The 27022-nt window shown below is 37.8% G+C and overlaps 2 protein-coding genes across 7 annotated transcripts; one reads left to right on the top strand and one right to left on the bottom strand.

Annotated features, from left to right (window-relative positions):
• Nucleotides 1-11465: 11465 nt before the first annotated feature.
• Nucleotides 11466-16891, top strand: LOC133735670 (histone-lysine N-methyltransferase SUVR4-like). Of its 6 annotated transcripts, none has more exons than XM_062163065.1 (11): nt 11547-11614; nt 12469-12534; nt 12778-13048; nt 13314-13605; nt 13869-13934; nt 14009-14586; nt 15066-15331; nt 15686-15752; nt 15911-15961; nt 16247-16339; nt 16595-16891. In XM_062163065.1, the coding sequence occupies exons 3-11, from the start codon at nt 12863-12865 to the stop codon at nt 16607-16609; spliced, it is 1614 nt and encodes a 537-aa protein (XP_062019049.1). In that variant the 5' UTR covers nt 11547-11614; nt 12469-12534; nt 12778-12862; the 3' UTR covers nt 16610-16891. The 6 variants fall into 6 exon arrangements, with proteins under 6 accessions (XP_062019048.1, XP_062019049.1, XP_062019052.1 ...); XM_062163066.1 differs by lacking the exon at nt 11547-11614 and adding an exon at nt 12186-12317; XM_062163064.1 differs by lacking the exon at nt 12469-12534 and having other exon boundaries at nt 11466-11614.
• Nucleotides 16892-18317: 1426 nt separating this feature from the next.
• Nucleotides 18318-26521, bottom strand: LOC133735668 (pentatricopeptide repeat-containing protein MRL1, chloroplastic). Its single transcript, XM_062163062.1, has 18 exons — nt 25558-26521; nt 25184-25409; nt 24985-25048; nt 24764-24908; nt 24568-24683; nt 23948-24076; nt 23644-23817; nt 23350-23514; nt 22880-23020; nt 22322-22421; nt 22033-22141; nt 21834-21925; nt 21176-21266; nt 20458-20689; nt 20281-20373; nt 19824-19872; nt 19517-19613; nt 18318-18999 (listed from the first exon to the last, which is right to left on the bottom strand). Exons 1-18 carry the CDS (start codon nt 26417-26419, stop codon nt 18765-18767), a joined length of 3120 nt encoding a protein of 1039 aa, XP_062019046.1. The 5' UTR covers nt 26420-26521; the 3' UTR covers nt 18318-18764.
• Between the last annotated feature and the right edge of the window lie 501 nt (nt 26522-27022).

The following is a 27022-nucleotide window of genomic DNA, read 5'->3' as shown; positions in this document are numbered from 1 at the left end:
TCCTTGATCTTATTACTTCTGATCTGGCCGGGTGCCAGGTGATCATGAAAAGGATCATTTAGAGAGATCAAAGAACAATATTCTTCCACAGTTTTGACAATTAATATGTTGTTTCATTTTAATCAGTTCAAGTTGAGAATTGTAGTGGACCATTTATGTACGTAATTTTTCACAACAAGTGATTTATAGAGTAGGAATGAATATCCGAATATGTAGTTCAACTTGCTTACTGAATTGAAATTGATTTTTGTTTGTGATCCCTCCCAAAATACAAAAAATCTTAATTTTTGTAATCACTGGTCTTTAAACTTCATAGCATTTCTTTTTTAAACATGCAAGTAATAAAGTAAAGAACTTGTCACAGTTGGGTTATTCATGAAATTAAGCCAAAACAAATTAATATATTTTGGTTCATTACATTCGTATCAAGATTGTCCGTTCGTCCAAATTATTTAGATTAAAATGATAAACACAAGTAACTACACAAACCACAAAAATCAAATAGGAATTAAGTTTGACCACTAGAAACAAATTATAATGTGGTTCGGCAATATATCATTACATCTATAGGGTAGCAACAATGACTTTCAACTATATCGAATTACGTACGGGTATAAAAAAGGATAGTCAAGATTTCTCTGAGCTACAACAATGACACATTTGAATGAAAGGTGATTCACTACCGAAGCAAAAAAAAAGGCTGGATCTTGATCCTTCCGACTCTGACCTAGCTAATGCAAAAAAGGAGACTTTGAAAGGACAACTCTTTAATCTGCTATCTAGCTAGAGCAGTATTCGCTAACCATCTTAATAGAGGAGTGGTATTCCCACGCTCTCTTTAACTAAAGTGAAACTAGAACTTTGGTATTGGATGGCATTTTGGTATAGTATGTTTTGCGGGATCGATGTAACTTTGGCAAGTTCTCATTTCCAATCGTTAAATATCCAGACCAAAATACAAAGTGTATACATGAATGATATTTTCGTTTCCCACAAGGAATTTATGAGGGCTTTCTAGAACATCATGTTGGAGTACATGGATCAAGATGAATGTGGAAGATTCATGAATGCGCATTTATTGAAGTGGTTGGATGAATGAAGCATTAATGAAAGAGGTTTCCTCCTTGGCCAATATAAGGAGAAGTCATTTGCTCATTCTAGTCATCTCATCCAAGTTGAGAGTGTAGTAGTTGTTACTTGTTAGGTAGCAAAACAAGTGTGAGAGAGTTTCCTTCAAGTAGTGTTCTTGAAGTCGTGTATTTCTTATTTCCATCCATTATTTCATAGTGGAAGTTTATGTTGTTTTTGCCCATGAAGGTAGGCACCTTGTCAAACCACGTTATATCTGGTGTTCCCTTTCTTTTACTCTTTATTTCCTTGCATATTTTTCCTTTTGTGGTTGGAGTTGTTACTTCCATTCTATTACTTTGCTCAACACCAACTTTATCTACTAAGGATATATGCCACTTTCTCAGTTAATTTGTCTATGTATTTACGATAGACATATATTTGAATGGCTTCTTGTGCTCTAGGTGATCCATTTATTCTTGCCTTAATTAGGTGGTTGTATTCTAGCAGGCAGCAGCTCATGCCCTCAAACATTCAATTGACAGGCAAAATGAATATCACAAACAATGGCGGACGCATGTAGAGGTGAGTGGGGGTTGTGGCCCCCAGTGGGTTTTTATTTTTGTTGAGCTGAGCCTCAGATTTTAGTATTATTTCACTGTTTTCCCCCACAATCATACCCCACTTCTCATTCATTCTTTATTTTTCAATTTTGTATATTGGTGTTAGTGGACAATAATATGCATATAGTAATCTATTGAGGAAAATCAAGACAAGGAGCACAGTTTTCAAGAGCTCATCAACCTAATGTAAAGCTTCAGATAAGATCGAACTGTAGCATTGGTTATAGAAAGCAACCTAATGTCACATTGTGGCTTGCAATAATATACATTCTTGTATTTTACTGATATGAAAGATTTAATTTTCTAGGGAAATATTAGCAATGTTTTGTATTTAAAAAAAAAATATACTGATTGAAAATCGATATTTATATTTGCTAGAAAATATACCGATTAAAGTTTTGTTTCATTCATCGAAGTTTTATCTTGTGGTTGTTAATTTTTTTCGTCCCCACGTCCAAAAGTTTCTGCGTCCGCCACTGATCACAAAGGTACTAGCTAAGGCTAATTCCACAGGTTATATATGGGAAAACAATATAACATATTTAGAGGCCCTTGTTGGTCTTCATCATTCATGCATCTCAGTATCTAACTAGAACTTTTGCAGCTCAACAAATTGCCTAGCAAAAGATGGGCGATGCCAATACATAGTAGGAAGGAAATGATTTTAACCCAATGTAAAAGAAAATATTTTCATGCATGTGTTGAATATTTTAGACCATGTAATTTTTGAGTTCTCCCATAAAGTTTATAGTGGTTTCACACATTCCTATGCAAGTGGTTACTTTGAAGATTCAAGAAATTGGAAGATTCATGAAGGAAGCATTTATTGCAAGTGATTGGATGGTGGTGCATCAATGAGCTCTAGAGATTTTCATCCCTGACTATAAAAGAGTGTGTCCATTAACCATCATTTTTTGTAAACTTTAGTGCCCCTCCCCCCCCCCCCCCCCCCCCCCAAAAAAATACAAATTCTCTTCCAGCTGTAACCTATCTTATGAAGTATGAAATTTTCTCATAGATCGAGCTCTATGTTACAAGGTTGGATAAGTGATAAAAATACAGTAAAGCTGTAGATTTATTGAAATGCAATAGATATGTTGAAAATGTTGAATTGTATTGAAATTTTGTGTTAGATCTAGAAACCTCTAACAAATATGGCTATGGTCCCTTTTATAGTGAAAAATAGGGTGCTAAATGAAGAAAGACATAATCTCGTCGTTAATTATTGAGATTTGTTATAAAGTAGAGAAAAGATGAAGAGAGAATAGTTGGGAAGAAGTAGAAGTGTTCTCATTCAGTCTCATTAGCCTCCTTTATATAGAGGTAGAGTTTACATCAAAGTACATAACTAATGAGTATTTACATGGACATCCACATAGATAATAATATTTACAACACTCCCCCTTGGATGTCCACCAATGAATGATGGTATTGGACGCGCTTATTGTTGCCTCGTTAAAAACCTTGCCAGGTAACAAAAACCCAGTGGGACAAAAATAACCCTGGTCGAAGGACAAAAAGAGCACAACGCGCATATGTCCTAGGTAACATGCTTCTGGATGCTCCCCCTGATGAGAATTTCCCCCTGATTATTGCAACCCTCATTCATGTATGTGATAAGCTACATGTACCATGTATAGTAGTTTGATGTGTCTATCACTGAAGTGAGACCATGTGTGCTTTTTATATAGGGGTTCATCACAAAATTTCATACCTGCAAAGTTAAAGCAATACTAACAAAGCTAGACGATTTTCAATAAGCCTTACCTCATATGATAAGGTTAGAAAACAATCTCATATGCTCAAAATAATACACAAAGTAATAGCTAAACAATATAAAGAAATTGACACATTTAACTTTGTATAGTTTAAAACATTGAAAAATCATCATGGCATACCTAGCCATACACATCAATATCTTTGTGTATTGATATGTCTCATATAAGCTCTTCAAGAGCTCTAAGTAATTCATAACTTTGCGAAAGTTAGAATATGTTGCAACATTATATTCATAATTTGAATTCGATAGTAGTCTCATCATAGTACTCATTAAGGCAATTTAGATCTCATTGGCTAGAACGAAATGAGTACATATGGGCTAGCTTTAGACTCTTTGATTCCATGAATGAGCTTCAGGCTCTTTCAACCTTTCATGGACTTGCATTTGAATATAATCATTCATGTATTTGAATCCCTTGAGGATTTGATAAGAAATACGCTTATAATGACACTTTACTTTTGAGATTTTGCTTTTAGCAATGTGTCTTTAAGATCTTCATGATATACGATGACAACATGCCATAAATCTCTCGTCAATATAACAGCTATATGTAACACTGTACTTATAGAAAATTGTCATTCGTATAAAGGAAGATAATCATAATCTCATGTCTCTATAAATAGACATTGTGTCATAGTGATTTATCTTCACTTTTGACAAATACCCTTTTCTACATGTAGGGTTAAAGGTCCAAGAATTCCATCACGTTTCAAAAATTCAATTTCATTGGAATTGCCTCTTTCCAATTTGGCCAGTAATATACTTTGTCGACATTTATAATGAAACGTGGTATAACATCAATACAACCCTTAATGATTTTTCTTTGGTAGCTACCATTTATAAATTATCATTGATGGTCATTAATCATAGATCCCACACATTCTTATGTGCATGCATTAGCTGTAATAAGCTTATTGATATTGGGTACCCATGCCACTTCTGGGGCATATATTGTCACTTCTAGGACAATCATCTCTCATAGATGCGTCATGTAGCGAATGTGGATCTTTTTACTTATAATCTCATGTATGAGCATTATAGGGCTTGTATAATCTTCCCTGTTTTGGGAGCTTAAAACTTTAGACCTAGTGGATACAATCCACACAAATTCACGCCGTTATTCAAATGACAGTAGTCTTTCCTCCCCCTAACGGCGGGAAGACTGTCTTATTATGACCATGCTCAAAAGATGCATTCAAAAATCTATCACTTTCTTTGGAGTGAAGATGTTCATTGGCTGGTGGCGAACCTAAACCAAGTTTTAGGTCAAAAATGTTTTGTCCATTAGCATCAACCATATTGATTTATTATTGTATCACTAAGACATCATTTCCTAATGGCGTACCTACACTCTCTGTATGTGTAGCCATATTAGGAGCTGTGATATTGTTTAATGACATTCTCTTCAGGAGAACCATGTCAATTGGATACATTTACATCCCACAAATCAAATGGAGTGTACATTGTTTGAATTTATATGGTCGGTCTCAAAAGACTTCAGGTCTCGATCTATTGACTTGTATAACATTCAATGAAAAAACTTTTGAGTTCTCATATAATCGGATCAAGAAAGATGATTACAAAATCTAGTTGAATCAAACTTGAAAAAATACATCAATATCATGTAAAATGACTACATATAAAATAAAGACATACTGTTGTATCGTAGGTGTGCTATCCCAATGCTATATTGCGACCACCGAGATATTTGTCGTTCGAACACAGCAATATTGCATTAGAAACTTTGCTTATCGCATAAATGAGTAAGACAGAATACATACATTTGATGGGTGGCTGAAAATAAAATAATATAAGATCAATAGGCCAGTAATTAAACAAACGAATCTGCCCTCTCAAATATATGCTTGTGCACAACTTTTTGTGCCGTACGTCACAAATCCTTACTTGAAAGAACACAAGTCTAAGTATGGTCTCGCAATTTTATGTACAGGAAAATTAAGGTCTATATAAATCAACAAACACCAAACCAACCTATACACAGATACCATTAGTATATTGATATACACAATAAAACAAAACATGATTTGCTCTCATATATGATCATATCTCATGCATATTTAGGGGATCAAGATAATTAGATATAAATCAATGATCATAATGATAAACGAAATTGGCATCGCAAGAACTTTCATTGAACATGAACGATGACCCATATATATATATAAGATCTACTGGTATATACTAGATAAAGAAGAACATTTAGATGATAAACCCAATAAAACAAGTCATATATCCTATGCACTGAGCTATCATTATTGATCAATACGAAGGTTTGATCAAATGAGTCTGCGATAAATAAAATCAATGTACAAGATAAAACTCATAGATCCAAGTTATTGGTCAAAGCAATATGATTGCACCATAAACCTCATGGATCATCATAGAGTTAAATGAAAAGATGATAAAGCAAAACGTGCTGATAACGTGTTATAAAGTAGAGAAAAGATGAAGAGAGAATAGTTGGGAAGAAGTAGAAGTGTTCTCATTCAGTCTCATTAGCCTCCTTTATATAGAGGTAGGGTTTACATCAAAGTACATAACTAATGAGTATTTACATGGACATCCACATAGATAATTGTTAATGTCTGAAAGTCCGGCGGTAGCTGAACCTTTATTAACGCTGATCCGATGGGCGGATCGATACTTGTGATATCCTCAAAGCCTTCGCTACCTGTCAAGTAAAATACAAAGGGCGTCAGAGGGAGACCGCGTTGGGCGGTCTTCAACTCTCCGATGCCTAAGTTAGTCAATGTATTTATGTTGACAAAGTAACAGTAGGTAAGTATTGAATGCGTAATTAATGAGGAGAGAGGAGAGAACCTTTTATAGGTGAGGAGGAGGCTGACCTCCTCCTTGTTTTCGATGTGGGACTGATGTGCTTTGGTTCCCAGTTTCAGAAGCTTCTGATGCCATCTTGGCGCAGCGCGTGGCGGCGCGTCAGAGGCGATGTGGAGGTGCTCTGCCGCTGGGGTTGTAGCCCGCCTGGCGGTGTGTCTGCATGTCATTCCTTTGGTTGGAATTAGTACCTTTGGCGGTACAATGAGCGTGGCCCATTATAGCTAATTATGCTTGCAAATGCACATGTATGTACAATAATAATATTTACAACAAGATTCTATTAATTACAAATTTGAAATATGAAAGTTAAATTTTCTTGATAGTGTACTATTATGCAATTAAGAGATTTAAATTCTTTAAATATCATTCTCAAAAACAAAAAAAAAAATTTCTTGAAATATCATTGAAGCTGATTTCTCATAGTTTGGTAACGACATCTTTGAATGCATAATTCTCTTTTAACATATGAATTGACCTTAATTAGTTAGCTCTTATGAGTTTAACTATTTTCTTAATATATAGCTTGAGTTAATGTTGGTTGAACCTAACAAGAAACTTTATTGGGCCGAAAAAGTTTACGGCGAGAACCAAGCTATGGCTTAGGCCTCTTAATGCCTTTTTTTTTTTTTTTTTTCTATGATGAATAGTCAAGTAATATTGAAGTTCAATGAAATTACACATAATGACCCGCTCGTATGAGCTGTCTGATAGAGCCATTACATAAGCAATTCAACATTTTTAAGCTAACAAACTAAAGCACATCCAGCAATACACCCTACACTACCTAGGAAGGAATAAAATAGCAAAGATAGTGTAGGGGACCCTGGCGACATTCCTCAATTCTGGGAGTCAACCAAATCCTTGCCAAAAAGGGAAGGAAACCTAACAAAACAAAAATAAAAGTAAAAATAAAAAATCAAAATTTCAGCCTAATTCCACACCAGTGAGCCCAAGTCTAAAAATATGAAATCCTGGCCCATTAGTGCCTTATTAGAAATTAGAAATGCGCGTTTTTTGTTTTTTTATTTTTATTTATTTTTAAAGGAGAAACGTGAACATTTTCATTGAACATCAAACTGATCAAAGCAAACATTAGAAGAAGCCAAACACGGCCTGAAAATAATCCTCTAACTAGTAACATATACTCTAAAGCCCCTCATGAAAGGAGCTCAAGTACACAGAACACAACTAAGGTAAAGCTGATCGCGAAGGGAAACACCCCACTAATTAACCGTGCAAAATAAAAAATAAACACAACGTCGTAAACACCTCTGACCTGTCACCACCGGAGAAAAGGGAACCATAAAAAATCGCAAATACAACTGAAACTAGAAAAACCTAAGCCCACATGAAAGGGCCTAATGGCAAAAGCCTAGCCCAACTTTCAGCCACCCACATAGAAAGGAACTGTAATATGTCGCCAGTGCAAAAATGCACTAAAATTCGAGTACTCCATCGGACTACCAAGCCTGCCAGACCCAATTTAGAACCGAGTGTGCAACAACTCTACCCAAATCAGATCTCCAAGTCTCTCCAGCCGAAACTAGAGAGAGTTGTTGTACGAGCCCACACCGACAACCACAACTTCCGCCACTAGCCAGTACACAACACAAGAAGTGATCGACAGCGATCAACCTTCGAACCACGACCCGACTAAGCCTCTGCCAAACTACCCTTCATTGGATTGCCAAACCTCACAACACACCAAAAGGTAAAAGGTATCCGTTTGGGTTTAGCTGCGATGAGCCAACGTGGCCAGAGACTAACGTCGATGAAGGTGGGCTGCCGGACAAGAGGAATGAAGGAAGAAACGAAATCTGATTTAGGGTTTTTAGGAGAGAGAACAGAGGAAAAAGTACGTTGGGGAAAGGAAAGTTTGAGAGAGAACTAAAGATGAAAAGGATTCAGCTGCACGTTATTTTGTTTTAACAATTTTTAAAACCTTTTTCTATTTTAAAGAAAGTTTTTCAATACAAAAAAGAAAATTTCAAATTTATACTTACAACAAACTCGAAAATTTGGATTATCATTTAAATTGAAACTTATCATTAGTGTAATTAACTAATGAAGTCATGTTGAGAATGTTTGAGCTCTCATATCTTTCCTCTGGTTCATGCCTCCACCTAGGTTTTGGCCTAGGCTCAGCCTTGGTTTGTCATCAGATCGACCCCGATTCATTCATGAGAGACGGCTATGATCGTGCTCTGCAAGCAGGGTGCTCTGGCTTCCTGTTGTCACTAGTCTTTGTGTTGGGCTTCTTGGATTTAGCTATGGAGGATGCGGATCCGAATTTTTTTCTGTTGTGATGCCATGTGGTCTTGTTGCGGATGACGATTCTAGACACTAGACAAGGTGATCGACGATGTTGGCTGCAGCAGTTGGGAGGTCACTCTGAATGATGCGGGCAATCTGTCCTCCTCTAATTTTAGGGAAAAATGCACCAACAGTGTCCGGACACTGTGAGGACTGTCAAAATGATACTTGAACTTACAAAATTATCAATATGATACCTGGACTCATTTTTTCGTATCAATATCATACCTACGACCAAATTCCGTCACGGAACCGTTAAATTTTGCACGTGCCACGCACGTGAGTCACTTAATGACGACAAAAAGACCGATTTACCCTCAAAAGTTTTTTTTTTTTTTTCTTTCTTTTTTCTTTGTTTCTTTATTTTTTTTTTCTTTCTTCTTCTCTCTCTCCTCTCACCCTCCTTCTCTCCTCGCCAACACCACCGCAACCAACACCAGACCACGGCCTCGCCGGACCTCTCCAAGGTCTTTCTCTTCTTCTCCACTCTCCTCTCTCTCAGTTTAGACATGTCTTCTTCACAAATCCGAACTATTTTCCCAAATTACACACTGATTTTGACTTCATCTCCTGCTTCAACAGGCTATTTGTCAATCAATGATGTTCGGGTCGACCCGAATTTCTCTTTGGACAATGGGTCGATGATGATATACACCATCGATCGGTTCTTTAACTTGTCTTTCTTGGAGGCTGATGAAGCTTCGGCGCCGGCTCCGATTGCTAGAGTTTCGGGTCAGCCACACCGGTCTTTCGGGTCAGTTGCAGATCTGCTTAGGTCTGAAGGTTGTTAGATCATGGACGCGTTTCTTGATGCCCAAATGTTTGGGTTCAACCAAAATACGGCGCTGATGGTTTTCATTGCCGTCAAAGACTACTCAAGGAACAACTCCGATTACTCAGTGATTTTCAGGTAGCACGTGGTCCAGAAGCTGCTGTCGACTTTTGAAGAAGGTTTATTATCAATTCGATCAAGATAGGTGACGTCCCTGTGCTCAATGATGTTCCAGTGGCCGATCAGGACCTGTACTAGAGCTTCTTTCTGGTTGTTGATGGCCTCAATCGCTTGCTGAGATCACAGCAGCAAATGGTGAGGCAAGAACAAGACCCAGTTGATCAAGAAGATGGTGGTGCTGATTTCATTGATGGGTCTGAGTAAATTAAGTTTCTTTTATCTCCATCTTGCTCTCTTAGTTCAATTTTGAGCTTTTTGTTCTGGATTTTGGCACAATTTTGTTGTTTGTTTTTCTTATCTTCTTATGAATGCAAGATTTTGTTTTGGTTTGTATTTGGCGAGTGAATGAATGCAAGATTTTTTTTTGGTTGAACTGATTGAGAAAGGAAATGGGCTCGATGGGCGCGGCGGTGGTGTTGGTTGAACTGATCAACTGGTGTGGTCTGGTGTTGGTTGCGGTGGTGTTGGCGAGGAGAGAAGGAGAGTGAGAGGAGAGAGAGAAGAAGAAAGAAAGAAATAAAGAAAGAAAGAAAAAAGAAAGAAAGAAAAGAAAAAAACTTTTGAGGGTAAATCGGTCTTTTTGTCGTAATTTAACGGTTCCGTGACGGAATTTGGTCGTAGGTACGATATTGATACGAAAAAATGAGTCCAGGTATCATATTGATAACTTTGTAAGTTCAGGTATCATTTTGACAGTCCTCACAGTGTCCGGACACTGTTGGTGCATTTTTCCCCTAATTCTATAGGTGGAGGGCTGCTCGGTACGTTGCTAGTACAGTGTAGGTTGGTACGATGCTGCGGCGGTAACCTTTGGACGGTTGCAGAAGATCTAGCGTTGGTCCAAGCAAGGGCGGCGTGATAAAGACTTCTATCGTCTGATGGATGCGGACCCAAGAAGGGACAAGCTTAGGTATTGTTCAAAGGTGGTCGGTGTTGCCGGAAATGGTGGCTGGATCATGATGGCACCGTGGCTGGTCGACGATGATTCCAGTCAGCTATCGATTGTGGTGCAGGTGCTATGGCTGATGGCACGGAAACTAGGGTTTCTGCTTGGGCTTCTGGGCTATGGTTTTGTGTGACTGGGGTTGGGCCATGGGCTTGTGATGTTGGGCTTAGGCTCTATGCTGATGAGTTGGGGTCCTCCCCAATCTAGCTTAGTTTCTTTAGTTCTTTAAGAATAATTAGGGTGCATTGTTTTCGGATTGCTACCCTATCTAGTCAACTTACTTCTATTGATGTTTACTCACATAGTGACATTCATCTAGGCTCTTAATATAGGCAATGATTCAATATTGACGTAACCTTAATGGGGTGATTCGTGAGTCATTGTGTAATGTTGTTTACTTATTCATTTTAATAGATTTTGACAGATTGACGACTTCCCTTTAAAAAAAAAAAATTAAAAATTATAGGAAATTATCATTTGAATTTTTATTGCTCCTCTCTTTTCTCTCTATTTTGATTATATTTTCAAATTTGAAACGTAATACCATATTTATATTAGACTATAGAGAATATGATAAAAATAACGTATTAGAATCTTGGAGATACACAAGAGAAATCATAGCGATCTCAACTTTTAAACCGCCGTTGAAATGCTCCAAACCTAAGAATCAAAGACCCACATGCAACTTCTATGACTATCACTCCCTACTCCAAGCAAAGCAGTCAGCCACTAACCGAGCACAACGTTTATTACCTTATTTAGACGAAGAGTAATTGAATGCACTAACTGACGCTTTGCAGACCCTCGACGACGTATCCCAACGTCTATCTAGACGAAGGGTAATTGAATCCAATAGTTTTTGGTATTTTCACAGGCAACACTTCCTCCCACTCTTACGTGGACTCTGTCACGTGGCCGGTACTCTTGAGAGAGGGGTAGTGGAGCCAACTCAATCTCTGTATAAAAAGAAAGAAGAGAAAATTACTAGCATTCCTTTAATGCTTCAAGAAGAAGTAGTGTAGCTCATAAGGGTGGTATTTGCTCTAGCTCAAAAGGGTGTCAAAAATAGCAAGGTACCTCCTTTGATCTTAGGTTAAGAGGGTTTGATTCTTCATGTATGTGAGTTTTCTTGATTTTGGTTTTGAAATTTGCTTCATTTTCATACCCCAAAGTATCAAAGCTCATGAGTGTGGCTGTGATTTTTTTGTTTTCTTGGGAACTTTAACTTGTTTCCGTCAAATACTATTTGGGTTTTGACTCCTGTTTGTTTCGCTCTTGGTTACTGTGAAAAATGGGTTCTTTATTATGTTATTTTTCTGGTCCAGATTGTAAGTGCTCTGCGTTTTTTGATTTTGTAATACGTCTGCCACTTGTGGTTTGGTTGGTGGGAATGCTTGTAGCAGAGGAAGAGAAAACTTGGGCTTCTCTTCTCTCCTGTATTTTCTGGGGAACCCAAATGGAGCTTTCTGTTAAAGTTTTGATGGGTAATGCATGTAATAGTGATTTTGTTATGGAATGGAATAAAGGAGAGAACTTGGGATGCCCAATTTCTTTACATATTCTGAGGAAGCAAACAGAGAGGTAAGAAAAGTGGGTCTTGTTTCTGGGTTTTAGCTCTGTGTGTGAAAGTTTGAGTATTTTTTCTTCAAGATTAATTTTTGAGTAGTTTTATCAATGGTTTTTCTTGGGAGTACTGTGGAATGCAATAAAGGTTAGAACTTGGGAGTCACAATTTTCCTTCAATTTCTGGGAACCAAACAGAACCTAATGAAACGGGTATTGTTCTGTGGTTTTGAGTAGTCTGATCTTTAATTGAGTAGTTTTTCTTGTGCATGTACTGTTGACTGCTGACAAAAGAAATGGAGAATGAAAGAATACTAATTTTTGTGTGTTTTTCATGTTGTAACTGCTTCGGTATACTAATCAGAAACTCGTGGTGTTGGATGAGCATAAGGGACTAAAATTTCAGCCCTAAGCCTCAAATCCAACAAAAGTAAGGAGTAGGAGAGTATTTATACTTGATAAAAGTTTGAAGTGTGCATATGAGATTTCCTGGTGTTTGCATTGCTTCAAGGACTCCACTGATTCTTAGTTTTATTTGTTATAACATGAAATAATGCAGAGAACAAAATGAAAGAGGAAAAAAACTTAGCTTGGCATCCAAAATAAAATGGTTGTGGTGTAAAGACTTCATGCTTTGTGTGCTTTATCTCACAAGCCCCACAAACTTTTGCAGGTAGCACTTCAATGCTCTGGAGCAAAAAGAGCAAGTGACCTTTGAATTAGTATTAATCAAGTCTTCATCAACTTCTGCGCTGACCATGGCTCCCAGTAAAACACAGATTGCTAATGCTTTTAAAGCATCAAAGGCCTTGGGAATTAGTACTGAAGAAATCAGACCTGTCCTCAGAGACTTGTACAAATCTTTTCACAAGAATTGGGAGCATATTGAAGCAGACAACTACAGGGTTCTATTTGATAGATACTTCGAAATGCAGGAGAATAAGGTAGTTTCTTTAGATTACTTTTTATTCTTTTTATATATTTTCATTTGTGTCTCCGTTGGGAAGGAACTATAATTGTTATATTTCTTTTTTATAGTAGTTGAGATGTCAGACAAGATCTAGAGCTTAATGTTTAAACTTTAAACTATCGGAGAAAAATGAGTTAATGGAACATGTAAATGGAGGTGCAACTACTGTAGCTAGCTTGTATACAAGAAACTATGGAATTTGTAGTCATTAAGGTTGACTTTTACCTTTTTCTAAACAGGGAGAAGCAGAAAAGAGAGATGAAAGACCAGGTAAAGCAGTGCATTTGGCAGAGGAAGACCAGGTTTCTAAAAGAACTGGATCAAGTTTTGAACTGCCCCTCAAACATTCCACTCACAGTGGAAATGTCCAATTTCCCCGTCATGTGGTCTCTGGAAATGGAAGAGTACACCCTGAAAGAGCATCAGCAGTCTCGCTTACTAGTCACACAAACTACTTCATGAAGCCAAAGAATGAGGGATCCACAAATGATGCTATAGTTTCTGCAGAACAAACCTCAATGAGACGTCCAGGTATGTATATATATCTCTCCACTGCATGATAATATTATCTTTTACGACAAAGGTCTACATCTTTTCCTTTCTTCCTATTCCTTCTTGGCTGTATCTTTTGCTGCGCAACCTGCAAAAGTTCTGGTTAGATACTTAGATGCAAAATTCTGGTTAGATACTTAGATGCATGAATAGTGAAGACAACACCAGCCTCTACATATATCATATCTTTTTACCATATATATCCTATTGAATAGGCCTTAGCTAGTACCTTTGTGTAACAGGACCAATGAACGGATCTGCTAGAATACAACGACCTAAGACAGACTCAAATGGTGCATCCATTTCTCGTGAGGACAAGAAGCCAATCATTTATAAATCAGACATAACCAAATCAACTGAAAAAGTGCCCTTTGTGTAACAGGACCAATGAACGGAGCTGCTAGAATACAACGACCTAAGACAGACTCAAATGGTGCATCCATTTCTCGTGAGGACAAGAAGCCAATCATTTATAAATCAGACATAACCAAATCAACTGAAAAAGTGCCAATATCCTTAGTAGATGATGTTGGGATTGAGAGCTTGCCAAAGTTCAATTACATCCCACAAAACATCATATACCAAAATGCCAATCTGAATATTTCACTGTCTCGCATTGCGGATGAGGATTGCTGCCCAGATTGTTTTGGAGATTGTCTTTCAGCAGCATTTCCTTGCGCATGTGCTCGTGAAACTGGTGGGGAGTTTGTGTACACACCAGAAGGCCTACTGAAAGAAGATTTTCTAAGTAACCGCATGGCTCTGGTGAGGGAACCGGATAAGCAACCTCATGTTTATTGTCAAGACTGTCCTATTGAGAGGTCTAAGAATGAAGACATGCCTGAAAAATGCAAAGGACACGTGGTCAGGAGGTTTATCAAAGAATGCTGGAGAAAATGTGGATGTGACATGCAGTGTGGAAATCGTGTTGTACAAAGGGGAATTTCGTGCAAGTTGCAGGTCAGTTTCACAATGTACCGTCTTGCATTAACTTTCTCCTAGGATAATTTTATCTGGCTTATTAAGTATAATCTGAAATGCATGGAAACCACTTGAAGAAAGTCTTCTCTCAACTAAAATGAAGTTTTATTTTCAGAAGTATATTTTGCATATGTCCAGGGATGCTTGCTTCTTGCCTCTTAAAAGTAACCATTCTTATCTTGAATATTGTAAAGAATTAGCTATTTGAAGCTGCAAATTGTAAAGATTTTCATTTCCTTACTCAAATATTCTAGATGAGTGCACTAGTTGTGTTTGTTGCTCTTTTAGTCATGTAGTTTCTTCTTGAAGGTCATTTGTGTACAAAAAATGATATTTAGTTCAATAATTCTTGCTCAGTAATCTAGCACTCATGTCATTTAGGTGACAATATTTGTTGTGTGAAAATAATTAGGTATCCTAACTGACTAGTAGATATTTTTTGTTCGGATATGCTTCAGGTGTTCTGGACTCCTCAAGGAAAAGGCTGGGGAGTTAGAACCTTAGAGGTCTTAGAGAAAGGATCATTTGTCTGTGAATATGTCGGGGAGATAATGACTAACACAGAGTTATATGAGCGGAATATGGAAAGCACTGGTAGTGAGAGACATACATACCCCGTGACACTAGATGCAGATTGGGGGTCAGAACAAATTTTGAGGGATGAGGATGCCCTCTGTCTGGATGCGACGCTTCACGGCAACGTTGCAAGGTTCATCAATCATAGGTAATGTTTACCAGTCCATGTGCATTTCTTCTGTATATTTTTCTGAATTTGTTCCTTGCTCAAATGCTGGTAATATTCCCTATAAATAGATCTGCATGTTGATCCGTTAATACTTCAGTATTTTGGTGCCTGTGGTTTAAAATTTAGGTATAATTGCATAAGTTGCTAGCAAGTTCGTCAAGATTTCCTTATTTTTACTATGTAATAAGAGCAATTTTCATATTTATTAATGTTGACAAAGATCAGCAGACTATAAATTTGTTTATTTGGAGAAGGCTGTACCATCTGTTCAATAAGTAACTTGTCTTTGAGAAAATGATCGTAACTCATACTTAATTCCCATTACAATTGCAGATGCTTTGACGCAAACTTGGTTGATATCCCAGTTCAAGTGGAAACTCCTGACCGCCATTATTATCATGTATGAAGTTGGCTGCTTCCTTTTTAAATGCCCAAATGTGAACAGACACACACTGAACTAAGTACATGATGAAAATGTTGAATGGTCTTTCTGTTTGATTGTGAGTTTACATTCTGTGAAGGAGCAAACCTAATTATCTTCCTTGTGCTTGTATGCAGCTTGCCTTCTTTACTACCAGGAAAGTGAATGCCTTTGAAGAGTTGAATTGGGTGAGTGGGCTTGCTTTAATTTATGGTACCTCCCTTTACCAAACATCTGTTGTAGGGGCAAATTCATGTGGTGGAATGTACATGTAAAGCTAGAATCATGTCTTATGTGGTTAATTGTTCTCTGTACTCCTATGAATGCTACTTAAGCTGTCAAATGCTATTCCAAGTTTATCATTTGTAATCCCAATTGATTGATTCCATAAGTTTGAATCAGTCAATTTGGATGATGTGCTTATGTTAAGTTCAGTATCTTGTTAATAGATGATCTGTGAAACCATTATACAGGATTATGGGATTGATTTTGATGATGAAGATCATCCTATTGAGGCATTTCAGTGCAGTTGTGGAAGTCCATTCTGCCGAAACATAAACAGAAAGGTTGGTGTTCATTATCTCTTTATAATTTTCTGAGACAAATATGTGAATGGTATCTTCTGCTGGGAAGACAATGGAAAATACCTTGGTACTCTGGCGAAGGCAAAATTTTAAATTTTGTTGTTTGGCTCAGTGGAGCCAAAAGATATAAGAAGGGTCATTTGCATTATGCTCTAGTTTTAAAATTTTACAGTTCATCTCTCAATCTTTGCTCCTTACAGCTGCTGACTATCATAGTTTAATTCGCTTTCATTGCAGGGAAAACAGCGGTGACTGTTGGATGACCGATGACAACTCGTTGCAGAGTACTTCCTTTAGTTGGCTTTATGTTTGTTGTTAATTTTGGAAGTACATTAGTGGCTTGTGCTACCTTTGTTGCTGAACTACAGAATTGTTTGGCTAAGATTAGAATGCTAGAGAAAATTAGAGATATTTTGTTGATTTGTACATGGGTACTATTCTTTGAGTTTTACAATCCTTCAAATTTTAGTGTCATTGAAAATTGAGACAGTGTGTTATGAAAATTGAGACTGACAAAGTATATAAGTTCCAAGATCCTGATTCGATGTCTGCAGTCGATAAAAGATCAGACATGTTTGTAGATTTGTATAAGGTTCTATGAGTGTTTCCCTTAAAAGTTAAAACTGACAGAAGGATCCTCATATTTGAGTTTCGAGCTCCTAATGCAGACTATGTAAAGTATTGTTCTGAAATTGTGTTGGGAAATTTTATACACACATCCCTATATTCTTAATACATATCCTCTGCAAAATACACCATCCATTCAATTTTTTATTATAACATTTTGCAAGATACACAGATCCAAACTACATAAATTACACTAATTTCACACCAACAAGGAAGCAGGGGAATACAATAATGCTAGCGCCAGTCGAAATCAAAATCTGAAACTACAATGATATGGAGGAAAATTTTGAGACCCAATAATGTTCCAAATAAAGTGAAAGTTTTTCTATGGCGGGTTGCTAATGATTTTTTTGCCTTGTGCAACAAATCTGGTATGACGTAGAATTACTTCAGATGCTTCTTGTTGGCACTGTAGAGCTGCTGGTGAGTCAGCTATTCACGTTCTTTGTCCATGCCCTTATGCAAGGAAGGTCTGGAAGCTCACCTTTTTGAACCTTGTGTGTAAAGTCTGGCAGGAGCCTTCTTTTCTTGATCTCCTGGTACATGTAAGTACAATAACTAATGGTTCCGAGCTTGGATCTTTTGGTTATCTTGTTTGTTGGTTATGGAGAAACTGCAACCTTCATCTTCAGGGTGAGAAGTTTCTGAAGCCGGAAGAGATAATTCAAGTGGCAGGGGATTGGCATAATGAAATAACAGGGTGCATGCAGCTCAGAAATAACAGCATGCATGCAGCTCAGAAATAACAGCATGCACGTCCACTGTTTCTGCGGTGGTGCAGGTCTGGAAACCGCCGGGACCGACTTGGCTGAAGCTTAACTTTGATGGGGCATGCGACAAAGTGAATGGAGTAAGTCCACTGTTTCTGCGGTGGTGCAGGTCTGGAAACCGCCGGGACCGACTTGGCTGAAGCTTAACTTTGATGGGGCATGCGACAAAGTGAATGGAGTAAGTGGGCTGGGAGTTGTTTTCAGATATGATCAAGGTCAGTTGAGAGGAGCTTTGGCTGTTCCTCAGGTTGGCATACTTTCCCCAAGAGCAGTTGAAGCTATTACTCCATGGTCTCAGCTTTGCTCTACATGTGAATTTTAGTAAACTGGAAGTGGAAGGTGCTGCGCTGACAGCAATCAATACTCGATCTCCATGATGACCAAGAGGATATCAGTACTGAAGTTAGACAGTAGTTAGTCTTTAGTCTCTGTAACTGGAGTTTTGTTGAAGGAGTTGTAATAAGTCATCGACTATATCTCATGTCTCCCGCAGAACAAGTCGAATAAGCGAACAAATTGTATAACATTGTGATTCAAGATCAATCGTCATTTTATCTACCTGATCTGGCATAACTTTTACCCCGCTTATTTTATATATACCAACAGTAGATTTCATTTCGTCTTATTACATACAAGTATCAGCCCATGATGCTATTGAAAATCCCATCACAGAAGCTCCAAGGTACAACAAAGACAGTGGAATGGTATAGTCGGTTAAACAAATAATTCACAGTGGAAATCATGCTGACAATGCTAATATCATTTCATGCATGTCACCCCTTTTTGCATAAATTGGCTTTGCGACCCATGTAGATTCTTCGCACTATCATTCCTCGGCTGTCTGTTGTTACTCTTCTATAAACTCTATGCAAGTAAGAAGCTTTCAACTTCTTTCTCCCAAAATCAAAGGAATTTCAGGTGGGTATAGGAACATCAGCCGAAGTTAGGAAAAATGCATTAGATGCTTCAAAAATACTACTCAGTGGCTTCGCTGTCTTATGCAGAGGGCCTCAATCCAAGGAAAAATTTCCAGTTCGAATATTGCGCTGCTGATGCGTGATTCCTTTCCCCAGCCGTAGCTGGGATGAGCCTAATTCTTCCGGTTTCCCAGTGAATGGTGAAGCAAGCTTTGGCTGAAACCATCTTTTCATGGTTAACCCACTGATTCTTATCTTTCCACGTGATTCATTTCCTTGGTAATGTAGCCCAAGCCTTCTCAATAATGCTGCAACTGACTGGCCAACCCTGTTAAACAAAGATGTGATGTTTACAAAATAAAACAAAGAATATACACTTCTCCGAAAATCCATGAGTTACTGTCTGAATTGAGATGAAGGTTGTAGTTATTATACATATGGTAACCAATAAATCTGCAGACATTACATCATCCCTACTGATTTTATTGTTGCCAAAAGCTACAATTCATTCATTCATGCTTTTGGTACTCAATAGTTGATCAGCCTAGGCCCTAGAGTAAAGATAGCGATGTATTTAATCTTTTGAAACAAAACTAATAGCCACGCATATGTATGAAGATATCTTAAGAGGTCAGTTCATTCTTTTAACAGGTTCTCCTATCTTGGTTACTAGCTCACAGTTATCGTTGTGCCCTGATTCAACTAATCAGATTTTGGATGCATAGAAAGTTGAGTACAGTAATGTACAAGTGGAAGTGTGGAACAAAAACACATTTTGGTTTGCAAACAGCGAGTTTTTATTCAGGTCAATAGTTGCATCCAGTAAGTTGAGTAGCCATTTTTACCTTCCTGAAAGGTAGATTGTCTTCATCTTCCCCTTGGGAGACAAAATTTGTGTCTTTTCTACAGGCAGTAAAATGGTCATGTTGGGCAACTTCGAACCTGCAAGAACCGACACAACAGAGGAGAAACAAGCCAGTTAAGATTTATGCTTTATATACAGGAAACTGACCTTTATTTTAATTTCAATACTAAATAAACTTTTCCCGAGCTTGCCAGTTCAAATTTTTAGGCATTACACTCGCTCAAAATCAAAACAATTGTTTCAACCAAAAAGAATAAATACAAAAACCAAAAAGTAGTTTATATTACCAGCAGCAAGCCGATGTTTGAGACCTCTCAGAACAGTCAAGATGTAGACCTGGCAAGTTTCAAACAGGATTTCATGAATATAATTCATGTGCCCAATTTTGTTTAATTTGTTATTTTTGAGAGAGGTCTGTTTACTGAATGAAAATTAATTAGTGAAAACAGAAGCCTCGAAGATTGTAGGAAAGGTCTGTTTACTTAAAATGAAAGGTTCAGCTGTCTACATTGAGCATATCACAGCTACAAAAGTCTTGAAGAGACATTTAAAAAAAAAAATGAAGAGAGTAGGAATTATTTTCAGATTGTTTGGGAGATTTTAAAGAGTCGAGTAATCACCACATGCACATTCAGGTACTCATTTTTGCCCATTATTATTCTCCAAGTCTTGAGGAGGCTTGAGATATATCTTACACCATACACTACAAGTACCTTTGCAGGTAAAAGAAAGTAGAGTACTGACCTTAGCAGTATGAAGTTGCAACTTCTTTGCATCAACAACAATGGGATTAACTTTGAAGGATACACATGGAACAATTCCAAGTGAAGCAGCTTCCTATTATTAGAACATGATTTCCAGTTAGTTTTATGAAAAAACATGAGTTCAAGAAAAAACAGAACAACTAGTCATCTAACTGACCTCAAGTAATGAAAATGCACGAGGATCATATTCACCAAACCCATCTATCAATGAACAGAGTTTTGAAGGTCTTGAAGTGTCGGCAGTTACACCAAGATTCTCAATAACTCTCTTCTTAAATGATGCATCAAAAGGGAGCTGCAAGCATCCCAAAACTTGTGATATAATTTCAATGGTAGGAATAGCACCAGCTACAATAGTTTTCCGATAGACCATTAAGGCCACTGATGCCCTAACAAAAGAAAAAAGATAATAAAAACATTACTCAATAAATAAATAAATAAACAAATACAATAAAGAGAAGCTTCTTAGAAGCTGATTTTAGCCTAGAAAGCTAAATGATGATTCCTTTTATTTAATAACAAATTCAGGAAATATATCAAACTGTCTAAATGTTTTCAGACAAATGTAAAGATATAAATGTGTAAATAAAATCTCCTTTCCAGATACCGGTAGCAAATATTATTCTCCAATATTCGTATTCTTCTTCCTTACTTTTTTGGTTTATTTTATTTTGCATTGATAATGCGAATGCATACCTTTACATACTATTATAAAACAGACAACTTGCACCTTTCTCACATAACTCTTGCCATTACATGTTTTAAAAAATGTTGTATACATAATAAGTTACAAGCATTTTCCATTATGCTGAACTTTTCCGACGATCGAATAAGTCTAGTGAATCATTGCAGAAAATCAAAGAAGAATCAAATACCATTTACTATCAACTTGCGGTCGGCCTGAGTCAAGCGGCAAGACAGTTTCACCCAGTGTACATGCCTTCTCAGATCTCCGTAAGCACATGCCTTCAAAGAGATCAAATGTGGAGGAGAATAAAAAATTTGTAAACGACAGCAGAATTCCAATAGAAGTTAAAGACATGACTATGTTTGAACAGACAAAAAGTCAAACGTGCAGTTCATCTTTCCTTGAAGCTCAAAGATGGCATGAACAGGACAATAGGAAAGACTTGATCCCATATATTATCTCATAAGCAACATAACTTTAAGCGTTTTGGCATCTGTGTGACTGTGCATGGAAAGAAAACAAAAAAGTACAATTCATATCGAGAGATAGCCAGACTTGATACATAATCATTACATATAAACAGAGATAATAAAAATAGGAGGTTGAACTGCTGGTTATTTGATCAGAGGACAGCTCATTCGTGTGTGGAGAAAAGAAAAAAAAAAGGGAGATTTCCTAGATAATTGTCAAGCATTACTGCCGGTGTTAAAGGCATCCTGTTTAATGTTGGTCCTTCTTTACAATAGAGAACCAGTTCACATATTAGTGTGGGGAAAAAATTAATCCAACCACTCAGATGCCAAAGTGAGAAGGACATGAAAAATTAGCTACCAATGTAAACTCACCTATAATGCATCTACACATGACAAGGTTTGGAACAACTTTATCCTTTTCAGCTTGAGAAAGGAGCATCAGGCCAGCGTCTAGATCATCCTTCCTACAATCAGGGTGCACCGGAAAGAGGTTGAGTTTTCACTTTTACAATTAACAGAGAGATATAAACCAAATATAAGTGCAAGATCAACTCTAGTCTAAACGACTTACTTTTCACTTGCCACTACAAGTATGGAGTATGTTATACTGTTTGGACGCAGTCCTATACTCTTCATTTCCGACAGAACTTCCATAGCCTTCTGTAGTTGATCCCCATCACCTGACATGGTAATTATGTGATATCTCAGTTAAGTTTTGCTAACATACAGACCCATATATTTTATATATATGGCATGGAAAAGGTGACCACTTCAGATTTCAAAAGCAGAATTGCATTGTCATCACACCATTTGTTACATTCTTTTTGGGACAGAGATGGAGGTAACATTTGGACACTTACATAGGGCAGTAATCAAAGCATTGACAGTTGAAACAGTCTGCTCAATTTTAGCTGACTTAAGATCCTCATAGAGCTCCAGTGCTTTCTGCCAATTTTTGGCCTGAAGCATGAAATATGCAACTTATTAATTATTATGAATTTCTAGCAGCATAAGAGAGGTCGCATCAAAAGGAAATAAGTTGAGAAGTTAATCAGAGTTACTCTCTCAATTGGAGAGCAAAAATAGCTTCTGAATTACTTCTCCATCACAGGACTACACAATTAATTTGCTTGTATGGTTGAACCAGAATTTGTAAGAAAATTTAGTATTCCAAGCCACACACACACACACACACACACACATTTATATAGGAACATTACTTTTGTTACAAAAAATGAAAAACCTATAACAAAACCTGCTCAAGTTTGTGTTAATATAGGATGTTATAAGATATTTCTGATTGGCTATTCATTCTCAGTTTGCATGTAGGACTATAGCTAATGACAGTTATTTCTTTTTCTTTCTTCTTTCCAAAAACAAAAGAATGTTTACGACAGAAGTGTCTATCTGAGACATACATTGCTACATGCACCCATCAATGAGCTATATGATACAGTTCCAACTTGTATTCCTCGATTTCTGGCTTCCTGTATGATTTCAAAGGCAGCATCTAGCTTTCCAGCATGCCCAGCAACATCTATTAATGCACTGAGGAACATCTGCATTTAAGGCAAAAAGCATATGTAAGTAATCTTAAGATTGTATCAGAAGAGTGATCTTAATGATGATTGATCACTGAATGCACCGCTGACATGAATACAAGATTGTTTCCTTCATCCTAAACATACGAGGAAAAACAGATTAATAAATAAGTAAATGACCCACTGTATTTTCCACTTCTTCTATAAATCCTTCTAACTCCCCAACTTATCTAAACCAGCTAACATTATTGAAGACTATCTTGTCAGGAGTCACGGCCAGCTAGTGTTGGTAAAGCCAGAGCACAAAGCATTACTTTGCATGACAACAAGTATTGCTGAAAATTTACCTCATCAGGGACCACACCATTCCTGGTCATGTCATCATATACAGTGCAAGCAAAGTCCCAATCACCAGTCAGGCTGCAACAATTAACAGCTATGGTGTAAACCTCAGAACTACCCTTAATCTTGTATTTATGAATCATCTTATACACTTCACGTGCCCTTTCAACCTACAAGAAATGCATGAATAGCAGTTGATTATGAATACAAAAGAAATGTACAAAGTCACAACCTGCAGTACATGTTTAAGAAACTGAGGTGCAAGGTGCTGCATTCTATAAGAAATTGACAACCCTAACCTGACCAGCATTTGCGCATGCTTTTATTAGTGCACCAACAGTTGTGTGATCAGGTTCTATAGGCTGTGTCTCTGCCTTCATTTCTTCTAAGACATCAAAAGCACGGTCAACTGCTCCTGATTGACCGCATGCAGTAATAAGCGCATTGAATACAACTCGATCTGGCTTCACTTTCTACTGCATGTAACATTTTATCAGCATGAAAATACTTGCAATGCAGGAAGATACAAGAAACCACTTGCTCAGATTATGTGGTATCAGTAACTAATAAAAGAGATTTTAAAGTTTGTCAGTGTAATAGTACCTTAGACCTCATTATCCCATAAGCACCAAATGCCTTTGCCACTTCCCCAGCTCTGCCACAACCATCAATCAGTGCCCCATATGTGTGAACATTTGGTTCTACTCCAGCACTAACCATCTCATGGAAGACCTGGGAGAAGGGAAAAAAAAAACATAGCTATAATAAAATGGGAGACTCAGAATAAGATACAGAGATTATACTCCAGGCATATTCAATAGAAACAGTTTACCGACTGAGGACTCATTAGTTACCAAAGCTGTAAAGGAAAAATGTAATTACAAACATCAAAACAAAGATTGAACAAAATGAAATGTATAGCCTCAGAAAATGAAAAAGAAAAAAAAAATAAATGAATAAAAGAAAAAGGCAGATACTATAATTGCAATTGAGATGTAGAAAGTAAAAGTTCTATCAGCATTATGGACTATCATCTCCAAGTAGCAAACACATTAAAGAAACCAGGAATTCTTTTGACATATAATGGAAGCTAAATGGGCATAATTTCTCAGCCTGGAAGTAGTGTGACTAAATAAGTCAAACTAAAATTCAGAAATCTTCAGTTAAAACTCTATGTATATGTCATTCTAAACTAACAGAAGCCAAAAAGGAAGATATCATACATCAAACATAGTGTAGACTTTTCCACTTTTCGCACATGTTGATATCAGAGTAGTGTAAAGTTTGCAATCAACTCTCAGCCCAGCCTCCCGGACAAGTCCCAGAACATTGAAAGCGCCTAAAACCATAATACAGATATCAGGAACTAACGTTACAATAGATGATGAACAGATGCAGAAAGGTGTGCAAGTTAATTACCCTCTGAATCTTGAGCACTCGCACAGACAGACATAAGCATATTATATGTACTCATTGTTGGATTTGGAATCAGTTTGATGAAACGAAAAGCTTGATCAACAGCCTTTTTCTTTTTGCAGGTTTCAAAAAACCTTCCATGATAAACCTGATATCATAGAGCTTGATAAGATACAAACCCAGCATACTGAGAACCCATCATCAACAGAATGTTACATCCTTACCTTATTCATATCCAACAAATCCTTTTTCTCCAAATCTTCAAGCAAACTTAAAGAGTCGGATAACCTAAGAACCCCATATCATTGATAACCTTTTATGTTAGAAAATTTTTTATAGTGAAAAGACTGGTACGAAATACCAATAGATTTCTACAAACAACTAAAGGTACTTTATAACAGAGATGAGAAAAATAACATGTACCTCCCATCCTTCAGCAATCGATGGTAAGCACTTAATTGCTCGGAAACATAATGTGCGTCGCTTGTATGTATTCCATTCGGTTGGGGCACAGTCTTATGGTTCTTTTTAGGCAAATGTCTTAGTTCTTTATCTGCTACATGTCCATTATATCCATTGCCGTTTCCCAAGTCTTCTCTGCTGCGGACATGGCCTTCTTTGTGATTAGGTATCTTGCCTTCTGCATTCTCTGCACAAAAACCACTTATGTAAACTCAGTACAGTCGCAAACAAATTTCTATGTGCAGCAACAGCAAAGTAAGTATCTTCATGTCACAAATTGCGAATATAATAGTAGCAAGGAGGTCAAAATTTGATATATTTCCTTGAAGCATTACCTGTAGTACTGTGATGCGAAACTTGTCGAAACGAATCTGATCTTGTGAGGGTGCTATTTCTCAGAAACGAAGAGAACTTATCATCATCCAACTTCATCTCAGACTTGTTAGCCTCATAGAACATGTGAATCTCTTCTCTATCCGATTCTCCATTACGTAATCCAAAGCCATTAGCTTCACCAACCTCACTGCTCTCCTCATCACTTCCAGACACAGAAGTTGACTCAGTGACGACTTCCTCATCACTCACAGTCACAGAGCCAAAATCAGAGTCGCCCATCAGATTCGGCAACTCGAAAAGAGGCTCGAGTTTATCAAACTCAGTGACTTCCGTCGGAAAATGAAGCGGCTGAAGCACAGCCGTGGATTCAAACACCAAAGGTGAAAGAGACGGCGACGACTCCTGAGCAGAAATCACAGACGAATTGTGAAACTGCAGAACCGGAGAAGAAGAAGAAGAAGAAGAAGCCTCTTCCTCCTCCCTCGCCTCTCTAATCTCATCTTTCAAAGCATCAAAATCAATACTCTGATCTTCCACCGGAACTTCAACTTCACCACTAACCTCTCTCTTCTTCGGCTTCACCGACCGATTGAAGTAGACAATAGACACCGCCGAGAACGTCACCACCGCGACCAGCACCAGAATCGAGTGAGAACCGAGCGACGCTTTAATCAACAACCGCGGCGGCGGATTCTGACGTCCGCCGGCGCCGGCGGGGCTCCGGTTCTTCCTGAGCGACCTGAGGCCGCCGGCGAGGGGGCGGAGGCTGTGGGCGCACCCGAGGAAGTCGCGGCGGAGGGAGCGGGAGTGAGGCGTGCATGAGATTAGGGCGAGTGGCTGTGGCTTTGCGGAGAAGCTCATCGGAAGAAGAAGAGGGCCTCTCTTCTCTGCGTCCTATCACATATGGGAGAGAGTGTGAGGGAGAGAGTGACGAGAGGGAAAACCAACCAACCACCTTTGGAATTTAATCTGTTATTTATTCTAGAGCGCAATCCATTTGGTGCTGACGTGGATGAATTCCTGGTTACAGTTGCGTTTTTCGTTTTGCTCTTGTTTAGCTAATGGGTTTGCAGCTGAGTGATGAGTCTGTTGGCGCCTGAACGCGTGACCGATTATTTTATTCTGAATCGGAACTTGGACTGATATTTATTAATACTAGTGGGGATATTTTATGTATACGATCTTGATCACATGGTCAGCAACTGACCATAGATTTTTTGGTCACTGACCGTCCGATTGAGATCGGACAGTTGACAGCTAAGTAATGAGATTTAGGGTCTACATGTTACTTTTCACTCCTAGAAATCATAAAATGAATTTTTTTTTTTATTGGGAGAGGTCAGCATTAATAAGTTAGCGACACACGCACCCATGCTGGGTATTCCAACAGAATCAGACTAATCCACTGGACCGTCTATGGGGAAAATTCCACCACAAACTGGCCACTAAGTGTAGGAGAGGGGG

Source organism: Rosa rugosa, chromosome 3 (assembly GCF_958449725.1).
Source record: "Rosa rugosa chromosome 3, drRosRugo1.1, whole genome shotgun sequence".
NCBI classification, from domain to species: domain Eukaryota; kingdom Viridiplantae; phylum Streptophyta; class Magnoliopsida; order Rosales; family Rosaceae; genus Rosa; species Rosa rugosa.
Note: the sequence above shows the minus strand (reverse complement) of the source record. Positions and strands in the feature narration are given on the sequence as shown.

Bases quoted from the DNA above. Each gene is read 5' to 3' on its own strand.
- LOC133735670 (XM_062163064.1), top strand. From the start codon at position 12,863: ATGGCTCCCAGTAAAACACAGATTGCTAATGCTTTTAAAGCATCAAAG. The intron at 14,587-15,065 runs GTCAGTTTCACA...GATATGCTTCAG, and splicing joins GAATTTCGTGCAAGTTGCAG to GTGTTCTGGACTCCTCAAGG. The intron at 15,332-15,685 runs GTAATGTTTACC...TTACAATTGCAG, and splicing joins GCAAGGTTCATCAATCATAG to ATGCTTTGACGCAAACTTGG.
- LOC133735668 (XM_062163062.1), bottom strand. From the start codon at position 26,419: ATGAGCTTCTCCGCAAAGCCACAGCCACTCGCCCTAATCTCATGCACG. The intron at 23,515-23,643 runs GTTAGGGTTGTC...CATTTCTTGTAG, and splicing joins CATGCGCAAATGCTGGTCAG to GTTGAAAGGGCACGTGAAGT. The intron at 21,926-22,032 runs GTAAGTCGTTTA...CCCTGATTGTAG, and splicing joins CTTGTAGTGGCAAGTGAAAA to GAAGGATGATCTAGACGCTG.